Source organism: Battus philenor, unplaced genomic scaffold, assembly GCF_028537555.1.
Source record: "Battus philenor isolate CCGP_79_NKW_IND1 unplaced genomic scaffold, ilBatPhil1.0.hap1 SCAF_25, whole genome shotgun sequence".
Lineage (NCBI taxonomy): Eukaryota > Metazoa > Arthropoda > Insecta > Lepidoptera > Papilionidae > Battus > Battus philenor.
Window position 1 is genome coordinate 7,884,681 of NW_027181688.1, and position 15,019 is coordinate 7,899,699.

General features: G+C 37.3%; 1 protein-coding gene across 5 annotated transcripts in view; it reads right to left on the minus strand.

Moving 5' to 3' along the window:
* The window catches only part of LOC137925027 (uncharacterized), a 30,072-nt gene extending 15,124 nt beyond the window's left edge, over positions 1-14,948 (minus strand). For all 5 annotated transcript variants that reach the window (XM_068768457.1, XM_068768456.1, XM_068768455.1 and 2 more), the window contains exons 1-9: positions 14,814-14,948; positions 14,532-14,741; positions 10,842-11,081; positions 8,828-8,947; positions 8,621-8,746; positions 7,223-7,321; positions 6,447-7,008; positions 5,043-5,169; positions 3,127-3,217 (exon numbers count right to left, since the gene is read on the minus strand). In XM_068768457.1, the coding sequence (XP_068624558.1) occupies positions 3,127-3,217; positions 5,043-5,169; positions 6,447-7,008; positions 7,223-7,321; positions 8,621-8,746; positions 8,828-8,947; positions 10,842-11,081; positions 14,532-14,741; positions 14,814-14,846 (1,608 nt within the window). In that variant the 5' untranslated portion in view covers positions 14,847-14,948. The remainder of the gene's footprint in view (positions 1-3,126; positions 3,218-5,042; positions 5,170-6,446; positions 7,009-7,222; positions 7,322-8,620; positions 8,747-8,827; positions 8,948-10,841; positions 11,082-14,531; positions 14,742-14,813) is intronic.
* Between the last annotated feature and the right edge of the window lie 71 nt (positions 14,949-15,019).

Genomic DNA, 15,019 nt, shown 5'->3' on the forward strand with positions numbered 1-15,019 from the left:
GATGAGTTACTTGTTCTTGAACTCTTGATGAAAATACATAGTTGCATCGAGGAATCATTGATATCCGATATATTGTTTTTCAACAATACATATTAGGTAGCCGTTAGCACAATATTGTCTTCTTCGACTGAGGCGCAAGTCTTCATAAAACGCACTTAAGAAATGACCGACAAGATACACAAATCTTATCCGTAAAAGGATTTCTTGCAACTACGGCTATATGAGGCAAAGTTCTTTTGAAAATAAGCTTAAAAAATATAATCACATCAAAAAATATACTAGAAAATGGATGTCACCACACCTTTTTAGTGAAAATACGTGAAGATTGATTGGGGATCTCCATCAGATTTCTGTCCCATCTGATGATAAAATCTAAGAAAATTTCGTCCATCCACAAATTTCTGTTTAAATGTATCTAGCCCATAATCCAATTAGCTAAAGTCTAAGGAAATGAAGTTGTGCACACCTGAATCAAAAAATTCGATTGGCAGTATCTCATCAAAAACCTCTCCTATGACAGTCAGGCTTTTCCATCAAGATATTTGGCAGAAACTTTAAAGATAAAAAATTTTTTAACCCACTCAATTTTAATATCTTATTGGTCAAGGACAACTATTTCGTTGCCTGTAACATCATTGTGTGGCTTTTCTTCATGTTTTTTTACTCTAGTTGCTACTTAATGATATAAAATAAGACATTTTAAATTACTATTAAGATCTATGTGCCAACTGTATCAAAATCGGTCTGATCGTTTCTTACCTATGCTCATACCACGTCCATGCCATCGTCTACTCAACTCGATAATCATTCACCACGCATTTAAACCTCATCAAAAACCTAAGTCTCAAGACTGATTATATTTTCTCTATCTATGTCATTTATACGAAGTCAATACAGCTGGAAACAGTGAAATAAGAACCTATATTTAAATTTCTTCTTGTTCCTTCTTCGAAACTTCTAGTGCCAGGTTAGCACAAATGATACGTTAAACCTTCCAAACACAATAGTTCTAACGATTACTATCCGATATTTTTATCGTGAATTTGACCTTTTTCATCACAACTATTTCTTCATAATCCCCGTGATGGTGACGCAGCCACGTCCTTTAAAGTTGATCGTTTATTTGGACTTGATTTATTACTTATTACATAAATTCTACCAAACATTGTTGATGTAAATAAAATAAATAACGGTGTGTTGATTACTTCGCTTCGCTATGATGATCCCGCTTAAGAATATTTTCGACCACACTTGTATAATCTTTATTTATAGAGTACATCTCATTTCTTCGCATAACCCGTCCACGTTACTGGATTAGGTACAAAACTGTGTTTTTTATTATTCAATATCATAATTTCTACTGAAGGAGGTCTAGCATTGGCCTCTCTGATACATTTCCAACAGGACTGGTTGGAGCCGCTTGCAATCCAGCACTTTCCGACCACCGGTAATGTAAATACTATTTATTTAAAATTGCATTCCAGAACGATAAAATAGATCCAAATAAATTAACGTTTGGTTCAGCGGATCTTTGTTTTTATAACAAAAATTCCAATGCGCCCGGGCACCAGCGACAGCAGTATACAGTGCTCGGCAGAAGGATCCTGGCCTCGGTCGCGTTCACTAGCTAGGTGTCGTCTCACGCACCGACGCACACTCCTTGTGTCGGTTGCGTTCACCAGCTACGTGTCGTCTCACGCGCCGGGGTCTGGGGAGCCATTAAGAATTTACGTTATAAATTCACGTCTTGGTCCTTTTTTTTCTCTGGGCCATATTTAATTCACGCCACAACCGTTACATCGCCTCGCACCCCAAAAGGGTAAGTGTTGAACAAATATTATAAAATCATCATTATTATGTAGCATTTATCTATAAGTTAGAGCTCAAAATTTTGTCTGTGTCCATAGTTCAATCAATATGTATTCATTATTACTTTTCAATTTGTTTATTTGTTTATCTTTCCTATTCTTGTTTTACATGCTTTACATTTTGTAACTCCGTTCTGACAGTAAACAATCACATCAACTGCTTTCAGCTTCTTCCCTTCCTTCATCGCAAGCTATCTCGGTGTTTTACTGCTAGCGGAGCAAGTTGTACACATACTTATATATATCTATATCATAACTGTGACATTTATTCAAAGGTGTGAGTTTTACACTTAAAATTACCTACTATTTGAGGTTGAATTCACATAACCTTGCACCGGAACCGACATATCCTGTGAACTACCGGCGCTCCCTGCTCTCGACTTGCTGCCGCCTGACCAGGCCTGGAAGATCGTGCGGCTGGCTACTACCACCATCAGGGAAGTACCGAGTTGCGGTGCAAAATTAGACCAGGCCTTCAGCCCACTACCCTTAATTAATTAAATATATATATATATTTTTCTTCTTATGCCTTTTTGTTGCCAGCAACCACTATCCTTTTAATAATATGGAAATTATTTCCCCAATAACGGCACAAACTTACGCTCTTCAACTGTAAATTACGCTATAAATATCAGTAATTTACACTCTTCAACTGTAATTTACGGTGTATATATCAGTAATTTACACTCTTCAACCGTAATTTTCTTTGTACATATTAGTAATTTACACTTACTACATTACGCTCTTCAACTGTAATTTACGGTGTATATATCAGTAATTTACACTTTCTACATTACGCTCTTCAACTGTAATTTATGCTGTAAAGAGCTGTAATTTACACTCTTCAACTGTAATTTACTCTGTAAATATGTGTAAAATACATTTTTTTTATTACGCTCAACTATAATTTTCGCTCATGTTTAGTTTTAAATTGTATCAAATTACAAACAAGGTGTTGGATTTGCCCATAAATATTTCTGCATCGCCTTGAGGACACTGCGAATTCTTCAGTCTTCTCGGTTTCCTGGTTTCTAATCTAGGTTATTTGTTTGGATTGTCGATTCTGCAGCCTACCCAACCTGCCATTCCACCACTACAATTTCTGTTGTAAGTCTTCATTCGCCCCATGAAACAATTGTTTACAGAAACGGGGTGCTTATGATATACTAGAGAATAATTAAAATAAATAAGATTATTTTAATCGATACTGTTAACATTTTAGAGGGTTATTAAGAACTATTAGAGTTAGTGCACTAACCTGGGATATCTGGACAAATGCAGGCCTCACGTCCTTTTGAGATCCTTGACGCACAGTATCCATTTGCTTTTCAGTCTGAGATGGCGAGTACCTTGTGAAATTATTAAAAAAATTAAACAAATCGTCATCTTAAACATCACGGCTTCTCATTTAGATCAAAAAATATTTGATAAATTAAAAATTCCTTTATTTAAGTACGCAATTAGACGCACTTTTGAATGATCAATTATATTTATTATTAGTAAGCCACTACAGGTTCGGAATACTGATCTGCTGAGAATAGCGAGTCTGAAACTTAACAGCTACTATTTATATGTATATTATAACGTAAATGAGTCAGTAAACCAAGTTCCACGCACTTCATTCAACTAAAAACTCTAGTATTTTGTAATAACATTTATTTTATAAGATACATATATTGTTGAATAATATAAAAGTAGAAATACACATTCACTTTTTGATCTCATAAAACATCTCCACCAACTTTGAACGAAAAAATGATATAACTTTCTACGACACTCTTTTAACAACTTACTTTCTAAAATTTTTGGAACAAAAAAGGTACGTTTCTAACCCTTAATTGTTGACTCAGCAAACAATCAAAGTAATTAATTTATTATATAGTGATTATTGAAAAATCAGCATTTATACAATCACGTCGTGGGTAGGACCCACTAAAACCTTTTCGGTTGTTGTACTCTGTACGTTTGGAGATCTACCCAACTTTTGCTCCTTAGTACTGTGTCGATGTATATCCCGGAGGAATCTGAACCTCCCCCAGCACTCTCGCTATTACCACAAACTGGGACCATTTTGCGTTGCCGCCCTCCTCGGAACAGTTACATTCCTACCGTACAACTATGAAGCCACGTGCCAACATCATCGGTACGGTTTGAGCGAAATCTCACTCACTTAGAACATCCGCCAGCGCGTTGACGCCGCACAGTCCTGAGACCGAGACGAGCGCTCGAGTCTCTGGACAACGCGATGACCTCAAGACAAATATCTTGCAAAACATTTCACAATCGAGGTCGGCTCGTGTGCAGGGTTTTGCCTACCACCAAACATTCTAGATAGACGCGTTGTTAGAGTTACTTCAGCCACTTGCTGTGTGCAAGTGGTAGTAATAGGTTATCCCGAGAGTCGACCTCCTCGAGCGCCCTTGCTTCGGAATGCTATACGGATATTATTTATGTGTGACCGCCCAAGCCGAGGTTCCCTCGAGAGCGCGATTATGATCATGGAGCGTCCGGCCAAGTTCTCGTCGGCCTCTCATTCCCGTAAAACTATGTGAAGCGGTCTGTGCTAAGGCTTTTCAGGGACCCCTTGGACTACGCTACCTTAAAAGAAGCTTTAGGCTTAGCGCCCCTCGAACCCGCGGAATTTGCAAATCCCACTAACGCATTGTAAGACACTTAAAAATACCGTCGACGCGCTTTGTTCTATAACTGGCTCGTCTCCAAGAAGGCCCCAATGGAACTCCGTCGTAATAAATGGCGCTCTTACTACTCTACTTTTTTTGCGAACACCGGAGCCCTTTGTAATATTATTCTCTTGGATAGAAATAGCCATAGAAATTTTGCAAATACAAGCATTCCGTCAGAAATGAGAAGAACGGTAAAAGTACAAAAATAACTGATATAGCTCAACATTAGCTAGCAGAAGAGATGGTAGCTGGGATCGGTTCTGGAGTGGAGACAAGCGCCGCGTCGGACGTCCGCCTACAATGCAAACAGACGTCTTTGTTAAGGTCATCGGAAGACGTTGGACTTTGGTTGGAAAGCTATGGGGACTGCCTGTGTTCAGCAGTAAAGACACAGCTGAAACAAGAGCTGAAATAGCATTCCGCCTAGAATAGACATTCGAACACAGTCATTTTATCTCAGAGGAGGATGATTCTTTAAATATGTACTGACCTTGCATATGCTCTTGGCGAATGGCCACGATTAGGGCTACGTCTTCCAGGTGACATTTTTCTACCGAGAGACTGCTTCAATGGAGACATTCTTTTTGGTGACAGCCTTTGACCCAGGTGTCTGTTACCTTGTAGGAATATAAAATATCATATTATTATTATAGACAGGCTGATTTGTCATAGGTGCAAACGCTTTTAAGGAGTGAATATATTCATTTGCTTTCATATATTTTATAGTACACCTAATATTAAGATCAAGGGTTTCAGGTACAATAGATAAAGTAATGATAATATAGTAAGAAAAATCGTTTAAAAATTCAGCTAACTACATTTTAAAATGAATTATTGTTTACTATCTATCCCCACTTAGGTGACAGAAGTTATTAGCTGGTCACGTTTCATTAAAAAAAAATGTAACATATGTCAGAGTGATAACTTTAAACCTTTTTGGTGACAAATGAGCTATAGCCTTTAAAGCTGTGATGATGCACTTGTGATGACTTGATAGTGTATTTTCAATAATTTAAAATATCAAATGATAATTGTTGTTTAGCATCAAAATAATGAAATATAGATACTGTTTATTTAAATCGTATGTAATGGAACTATGCCTCTGTTATTTTATGGGAAGGTTATATGGTTATTGTTTGTATCAACATCCATTAGGGATCATTTACATTGATCTCTTTTGTAAGGGAATAATGCCAGAAAAGTCCAATTTGATATACAATAGAATCAAACAAAGCTTCGTCGATTTGTGAAGAGTCTTTAATAAACTTTAAACGATTTTTTTCAACCAACTCATTCCATACTTATTAATATTATCAATTACTATTACTTCCATCATATGAAAAGTACATCAAATTGAAAAGTTTCTTTATAGGAATTACGTTTTGTTTAATATTTATTACATAATAATTCAAAGATATTACATGATAATTTATATTGTATTGTAATATATACAGTTTCCCGAGAATGAATTATTAATTTTATAAAGCCAAGAGAAAAGTATAACAAGAAATATATCTAAGACCTTATAAACGATCAAGTTGGTCCAGAGTAAACAAACTAATTTTCGGAACGACTTTTCCGGGTAGCATTAGTAGGATCATTTGAATTATATTTATGAAGAGAACAGATCACTGTCCGTGTTTGGGACCTGAATGTTCACGAGTAGCGACCACGAGCTGGTAGACGCGACGTAGGTAGGCCTTCCACTAGGTAACAACGACATAGCCAAGTTCTTTGGGAGTGACCTATGCCTTGCAGGCGGCGTCTATCGCCTTATATGATGATGATGAAGTGAATGTGAAGTTTATATAAAAAATGTTAAGCGCAATTATTTTCTCCACTTATAAATCAACTAATTTGTTTTGATAACTTACACAATAAAAATAAAGTTTACCTTGAAGAACTGGACGCACAGGAGAGACTCTTGATGAAGGAGAAATTCTTCGATTTGGCGACCTGCGGTCAGGAGAAACTCTACGTCCAACAGGTGAAATTACACGCCCATGAGGCGATACCCTTCTTCCAGTGGGCGAAAGTCTACGCCTGGCAGAAGAAATTCCACGGTCGGGGGAATGTCTCCGTTCATTTGGTGATATTCTACGTCTAGGCGGAGAATTTCTGCGACCCAACGGTGAAATATTACGGCGATCATTAGGAGAAACCCGACGATACGATGGCGAAGTCCTGCGCGGTGGAGTCATTTCTCTCGGAGAAATTCTACGACCAGATGGTAAGATTCTATGTCCAGACGGCGAAGATCTAATGCCAGGTGCTCTCTCCACACGTTGCGGTGAAAATCTCCGCCCTCCTTTATCATATTGATATTCCGGATCTTTTTCCGGATGTGGCAAAATTCCTTTTCTTTTATCAGGCTGAATTAACTTATTATTATAGGAGGATTTGCCGAATTGTGACGGACTGGTTTTTGAAAATGGTTCCGTTTTCGGTTGTTGATTCTAAAAAAAAAAAAACAAAAAGAAACATGAGCAATTGGTAGTAGAGGTCTAAGTCTCTTTAGAAGGTAAAATATTTATAATTTTTAACGTGAAATAATTTTAACCTTGTCTCTTTCATTAACACCTCTAAATCTAGATATTGTAACAGATGTTAATATTATTTCTGAACTTAATTTTTTAAATCTAATTTATACTAATTAATTCAATGCACTACCTGTGGTACCCACTGTTGATTGTATCCTTGTCCTTGGTGTGGTTGACCTGATTGGGAACCCGCATCATATGACTTTTGGAAAGGATCTTTTAAAATAGGCTGCAAAATAAAGAGGTTTTTATTAAACAAGTATCAAACTTTTCTTTGGCTATTTTATATTGTTGGTTTCAAGACGTTATACAATATAGAACTATAGGCGTCTAAAGTACTTTCAAGGCGTAGGTCTATGTCAAAGACTGCCATGATTACCGGTCAACCTTAACTATGTCGTCGGTCTACCTATTGTGGGGTCCACCCACATCATGTCCAACCAGCTCATGATTGTCACTAGAAAACCTTTCGACCTCAACAAGCGATGTGCCCCATCCATTGCCACCTGCGACGAGCAATTCTTCGAGCTACATCCTTGACTTGTTCTTTTACGCATAGCCTAATTTCTCGCTCTCTGGATGTCCTTGGGCTTTCTTATGGTTACCATCGTAAGCTGCCACAGATCCGTATGTCATCACAGGCAAACTATATTGGTGAAGGACCTTCGTCTTTAGAATACTTAATTAACCATTTTGATCATATTCATCATTCACAATAAACTTACACTCACTTAACATTCAATAAAAAATATATCAACATTCATTTTAAAAACCAAGTATGTTGCTATGCGTGACTCGTATAGCAAAAAAGGCCGTCAAGGTGACAAAAAAGTAAAATTTCATTGAAAATCGTAAAAACAACATCTTTTCTCATACAATCAACACTATGAAAACATAAGTTGTGAACAGTCAAACATTTAATCAACTAAAATAAAAAAAGTGCTATAAATAAGTCTATCACTATATTTTGCGTATGATAAAACATGACAAAAATAGACACATTGTTGTGGAAGTCTGAAAAAAAATTGTAGATAAATAATCCAGAGGGTTAGTAACATATTGCTCTTTGTCAGAAGAGCAATATGTTACTGTGGCAGCCGAATTACACTTTGTAGAACTTTGCAAAGTATATATTTAAAATAAGGACTAGAATAGCAATTAAAGTTTAATTTTAAAAGATATAGTGATCGAGGTGTAATAAAGCGTTATTGAGATAATTATTTCTTGCCTGTTAACCTTTGCATTCTTTGTGTATGGGGATAAATATAACAAAAGATGGTTAAACGGACAAAGAGCCTATGAACTTATAAGTAATTGTCATTTATTAATAAGACATTATATCTTTTTTTTTTTTATTCTTATTATTTTTATATAAACTAACTTTTAGATCATTCTTAATCTATCAGGGCAGCTACTATGTATTTATATATTTCCTCTTTTGAGTCTCTTTTAGTTTAATAATTAAAACAATTCTCAGTGCATACAGAAGATAGACTCAGAAAGTTAAAAATGTATGTACAAAACTTACTGGCTTTTCTGAGTTCCCATAGCTCTGTTTAATAAAAGTTCCAGTTTGTACAGGTCGTCCACTTGCATGTTGTCCCATGTCTGAATTGGGGAATGCAATACTTCTTGGGTTATTCTCTCGTTGCGGCTATAAAGTTACATGAACATTTAGTAAATAATCACAACAATACAGGCAGAGAACATAAATTAATATAAAAAAAATACTAACTGTGATAAAATTAGATGATAAATTTTTATTTGAAGAGCCAAAACCATGTTGCTGCACATTTCTTGCTTGTGGAAATTTGTCCTGTTGGACAAATATTTTGTTTTGTGGCAGCGACCCTTGCTGAATACAAAAACATATTTTTTCTTAACAATGATTGAACCATATAATTTGGCAATTAAATTAACCCATTCAAGACCAATTGCATATTGTGTGTGCAATGCATTACCAAACCAAAAAGGCCGACTACAAACCATGTATGCAATGATATTGAATACTGAACTGTTCTAGTTAGATGATACACTTGATTATACTTTTAAGAATAGTGATTTGGGAGATTTTAATGAAGATAAAAGTGAAAGCAAAATCGAAGAATGTTAAGACTGTGGTCAGTGAAAATACTGAAAAATGGGCTAATGTGGTGATTTAAAAAAAATCTCTTTGTGGGCACGCCCAGTCTTCAAAAGATTCTTAAAGAAGGTGATCCATGTACCTTTTTCAGACTCTTATTTGATGATACATGTTTCTCTATGACTGTGACTAAGACAAACAAGTAAGGCAAAATGATCTTAGATGGAAAATGAAAAGAACTAACCATTTCAGAATTCAAGATATTTTCATCCCTAGTAATAAAATATTCAGAGAAGCACCTGCACACACAAACTTATTTGTACAGAGGAATTTACAAAACTACCGATTTCTATTGCCAACAGGTTTTTTTTCAAAAATGGTCAATATTAAGCAAAAAAAATTGGTTTCCGGGGACAGTCTTAAAAAATATGTGCTGTCTTGAACGGGTTAAAAGCACAAAGGACCATAATAAACATATATATTGAGATATGGTTGAAGGGTTGACTTATAATCTTCTCATTACACTGAAAAACAAAAGTATCATACAAGGATAATATGAACATTTGAATAAATTATGGTATTTGCAAAGCACTATACCTACTTTAGTGAATGAGAAGACACTGGAAATGATACCTTTAGCGAATTTATTTATTTCTGCTAAGAAAAAAACTGCAACATACCAATACTCTTGCTAGCATAATAGCACCACTATTAAAATAATTATAATGGTCAAGGTATTAATTATACAAAAGAGAGAAAAAGAGAGAAAAAACCCATTTACTTAAAATTCTTTTGGTTGCTTCATACTCTACAGCTATCAACCTTTATGGCTTTTAATAACATTTATATTATTTGCAGTTGACAACAGCAATGCAGTTAGCTAGGAAGGTTTAGCAATGTTGAACCCAGCTTATAACTCGGAAATGCTCTTATGTTTTTATCATAGATCAATTTCAAAATTTAGCAGGTTTTCTTTTCAATTTAAACTCTCTTCTATTAAGAATGTCTCTGAGGAATAACAAAATTCCAAAACGAAACACATTTCATTAATTTCAACCATGCTGTACACTGTACAGGAAAGTATAGCGAGGGCAATAAAAATGTTTATTTAACAATCAATTGAATTTTTTTTGGATAGTTTTGTTTTAGTGCCTGATAGCTGCGCAATTAGGAAATTCAGGATTATCCATTTGTTATGGGACATCCTGTATGTCTCTTACTATTTAGTGAAATAAACTGATGATAAACAATTAAAACAATTACAATAGTTCTGATAGTTCATCATCATCATTAAAGCCTCTTCATAAAACTGGGTGTGGCACATCAAGCATCTTCTACCAACTTGAACAAGATCTATCCACCATGTGGGTGGACATCTTCCGCAGCAATTTCTAATTAATAGTCTCCACACAAAACCTTAACGGCCAGCCTACTTGCCAGTTCACTGGGCTATATCAGTAACTATTGCTCAAAAGCGGATCTAGTCATTCCTGATTTACCCTCATAGAGTGAACTCATGAATAGGCCTCTCCATGGCTTGTTCAACAATAGTCAGTTTGCCAATAAAGCCTAAATTAAAAGCATATATTTTAGTGTCATAAATCTTCAATGGTAACACACATTGGTTATACATTTCAGGTTATTGTAATGTAAATGTTTAACTTACCTGTTGGTAAAAATACTGCTGAACACCTGGTGTCGGTTGAACATGTTCATAATTACTCAGAGTTGGTGCCTGTTGAGGCAGTACACTCTGATTAGCCACCCACGGTTGATTGCTCTGTTCTGACCACACTTGTATTTGATTTTGATTAAATGTGTCTAAAGGCTTCCCAAAGTTCTGTCCCTGTTGGTTACTTCTCCACTGATGACCCGAGTTATTAAAAGTGCTTTGGTGTATTTCATTCTGAAATTAAAGAATATGTACTATTACCTAATATTTATTAACCAATTTGGCAAAAAATCTCATGGAACATTTTATGATGGCATCTAATGATAATAAGCAGTTTTATTTATATCTTTTTAAGCCAAAGTCATTTATTTCTTACTTAATGTGCAGTTCTCCCACTTTTGTAATAAATAATGAAATATTACATACAACATTTTTACAGTACTCAATATGCATCTGCTGTCATTGCACATTACTTCCAGATATTTTGAATTGACAATTTGTTACAATTTACTGACATGTATCAACTTACAGACCTATTCATACAATTTTATAATAGGAAATCAATAATACATCCAACTCTTCTTTTACACAATTTTGAATTAATGCACTTCACCAATAAGAATAAGGAACACGCACCCGAAATCCTACAGGCCCATCGGACTTCTGCCGATTTTAGGCAAAGTCCTGGAAAAAATGATGGTCCGTAGGATCCGGTGGTACACTGCACCGTATATCAGTCGCAACCAATACGGCTTTATGCCGCAGAGGTGTACCGAAGACTCCCTGTATGTCCTGGTCCAGCATATGCGAACTCGGTTGAAGGAGAAGGAGATCGCAGTGCTGGTATCATTGGACATAGAGGGAGCCTTCGATAACGCCTGGTGGCCTGCTATACGGTGTAGACTGGCAGACACTCGCTGCCCCGCGAATCTGCGGCGTCTTGCTGACAGCTATTTTAGCGATCGCAAGGTGTCCGTACGGTACGCGGGGGCAGAGTGGGCCAGAGAGAGCACCAAGGGGTGCGTGCAGGGATCCGTAGGCGGCCCAACCTTCTGGACCCTCCTCATCAATCCTCTCCTGGAGGAGGTGGTAAAGACCGGGACATACTGCCAGGCGTTAGCAGATGACATCGTGCTGGTCTTCTCGGGGCAGAAGGGTCAGGACATTTCGAGTCGGGCCAACGCTGTTCTCGCCCATGTTCATGAATGGGGAGTCAAAAACAAGTTGAGGTTTGCACCACACAAAACAAAGGTGATAGTGCTAACCAATAAGCTGAAGTACGACTACCCATTACTGAACATGGGGGGTGAGCCGCTTGGCCGGACTGGGGAAGTCCGGATACTAGGCCTCACAGTTGACGATAGGCTCACGTTCAACACACATGTGAAGAACGTGAGCAAGAAGGCTCAGGGCCTCTATCGTCAGCTGTGCAGTCTGAACTCGGAGGTGATCATAACGATGTATCTGGCGGTGCTGGAGCCGATCATTTTGTATGCAGCGAGTGCATGGGCGCCGGCGGCTAGGAAGCTGCTGGTCCGCAGGCAGTTAGGCGCGGTCCAGCGGGGCTTCGCACAGAAGATCGCGAGGACTCACAGGACCGCGTCCCTGCACTCGGCCCTCATACTTGCCGAGTTGCTTCCTCTGGACCTTCGGGTCCAAGAAGCAGCCCGTTTATTTGAGATAAAAAAGGGTCATTCCCGGCAGATGGTAAGGGACTGAGACCTGGAAGTACCGGTCAGCTACCTGAGACTACCACACCCGTCTGGTCAAGTTGGTGTGGAGTTCTCCTGTCTGGGGGAAAGTGCGGAGGAAGTCCGACTTGCCACCGCGGCTGCCGATCTGGTAATTTATATCGACGGCAGCCGCATAGAGGACAAGGTGGGTGCGGCGTTCTGCGTCATGCGGGACGCCGCAGAGTTGCACACAAAGAAACTCAAGTTGGGCAACTTCTGCACTGTATACCAGGCAGAGCTGCTGGCTCTAGTGGAAGCAACGGGGTACGCGGTCACCGGGTCCGCGCAGGCATACGCCATAATGAGCGACTCGCGGTCCGCCCTCGAAACTGTCGCAAGATCAGACACCCTCCATCCTTTAGCGTTCAGAGTGAAAGAAAATGTTATGAAAGTGAGAGAAAAACAGAAGGATGTAAGATTATATTGGGTGAAAGCGCACGCGGGGACGAGGGGGAATAAGAAGGCGGACCAGTTGGCCAAGGACGCGGCCCTCGAGAGTAAAAGAAGACCTGAATATGACAGATGCCCCATTTCATTCGTCAATCGACAACTGAGATTAGAGTCGCTCGACGAATGGAACAGGAGGTATATGGAAGGAACGACGGCTTCAGTAACGAGGACATTTTTCCCGGACGCCATTTCAGCCTACCGCGTGCTCCGCAGTATCGAGGTGGACGCGGTCTCGGCCCAGCTCTTCACGGGGCACGAGGGGTTCTCTGAGTACATCCACAGGTTCAAGCTCAAGAAGGACCCGTCGTGCTTCTGTGAACCGCGCGTGGACCAGACCGTGATCCACCTTGTGGCCCAGTGTCCCGCATTCGGGGGACTCCGGCTCGAATTCGAGTGCCGGTCTGGCGTTAAAATCAGGGAGGAGTCAACAGGCTCCCTGATAGGCGAAAAGGATACTAGGGAAGAATTTCTCTCATACTGCAAGGAAATAATTAAAAAAGTGATACAAAAAAATAAAAATTAAAGAAAATAAGAAAAATTTTAAATAGATAATAAGAAAAAATGTGATAAAATGTAACTCAAAATGGGATATAAAATGTGATAAAAATGTAAACGAAAAGAAATAAAGATAAAATGTAACATGTAATGAGGGAGGAATGAAAGGTCAAAGTGTAAAAGGGAAAGATAACAGAAATGTGGCATGAAAGAATAGATTGAAAGAATATGAGAAGAACAAAAGGAGAGAATGGAAATAATAAATAACTATGTGAAAAAATATTTTGCCTGTAAAGTACCTGTCCCACCAAAGATAGGAGTACGAGAGCGGGGGCCATAAAAAAAATAAGAATAAGGAAGTATTTTTTCAAAGTATTTTTTGGTTCTAGTGACCATGGAAACTATACAGCAACCAAATAAACTTTGGAAAATACAATAGCCCTTAGTTTTTGTTCAGGCAGGTATAAATAAATAGATGCGAAATGATTTTAATTTGAAAATTGTGTTTTGTACTTGTGGGTTAAATTTTTCCTGTACACTCAATTTTTTTTGTAATATTAATGATTTTTCATTTAATAAATAATTATATAATAACAATTTTATTATTATTTCTTTGGTGTCTTTCAGAAAAATAATTAGTTTTCTTGTCTTAAACAATTTTTTTAAAATTGCAGAGAATTACCCAAATTTATCATACATCAGATGTATTTTTATAAAAGATTTTTTCAAGCTTTTCTAAGGAATACACCATGTAAAAAAATAGTTGGATGCACATTAAAATCTTAACAACAACATCCAGAGATATGATTTTCAGGATACAATTTGTATGCATCTGTTAGTTTGTTGTCCTAAAGAACTTGCTCTAGATATTTTCCATGCAATATTCCATACAATTTATTAGAAAACATACCAATTAACACAAATTTTTTGTCATAAATTAACTAAGCTTAAATATTTTTATCAATAACTACTCCATTAGCTAAGAAAATAAGTAAATTAGACTCACGGTAGATTTTTCTATGGGAACTATTCTTATAACATGTCCAGAAAGCCGATATCCGTCTAAATACTTGGTTAGAACATTGCCCTCTTGTTCGTCTATAATACCAATCCTCGCTTTCTTCGTCCCATCGCTATCGGCGGCTAAGGTTCCGAGGATGAAATCATTTATTCCACATTCTCGTTTAATAATAAGTTTTAATTCGTGATACTTTATCTAAAAGTAGAAAATTTGACGTATTTTAAATAGTTTCAAACCAATTTGTTAAAAACCATTAAAATGACTTACGTTAGGTGGTAGTCCATGAATAGTTAACATCATTTTCACTTTTCAAAAATATACCCTAGTTAAACAATTGACTCTCTTATAAAGTGCTTGCTACTGTTATATTTAAATACAATAATAAGTTCAGGCTCTAGTCAACCATATTGGAACCTACATACACAATATAAAAAACGGGAAACAATACAGATTATAATATTACTTAAGAAGCA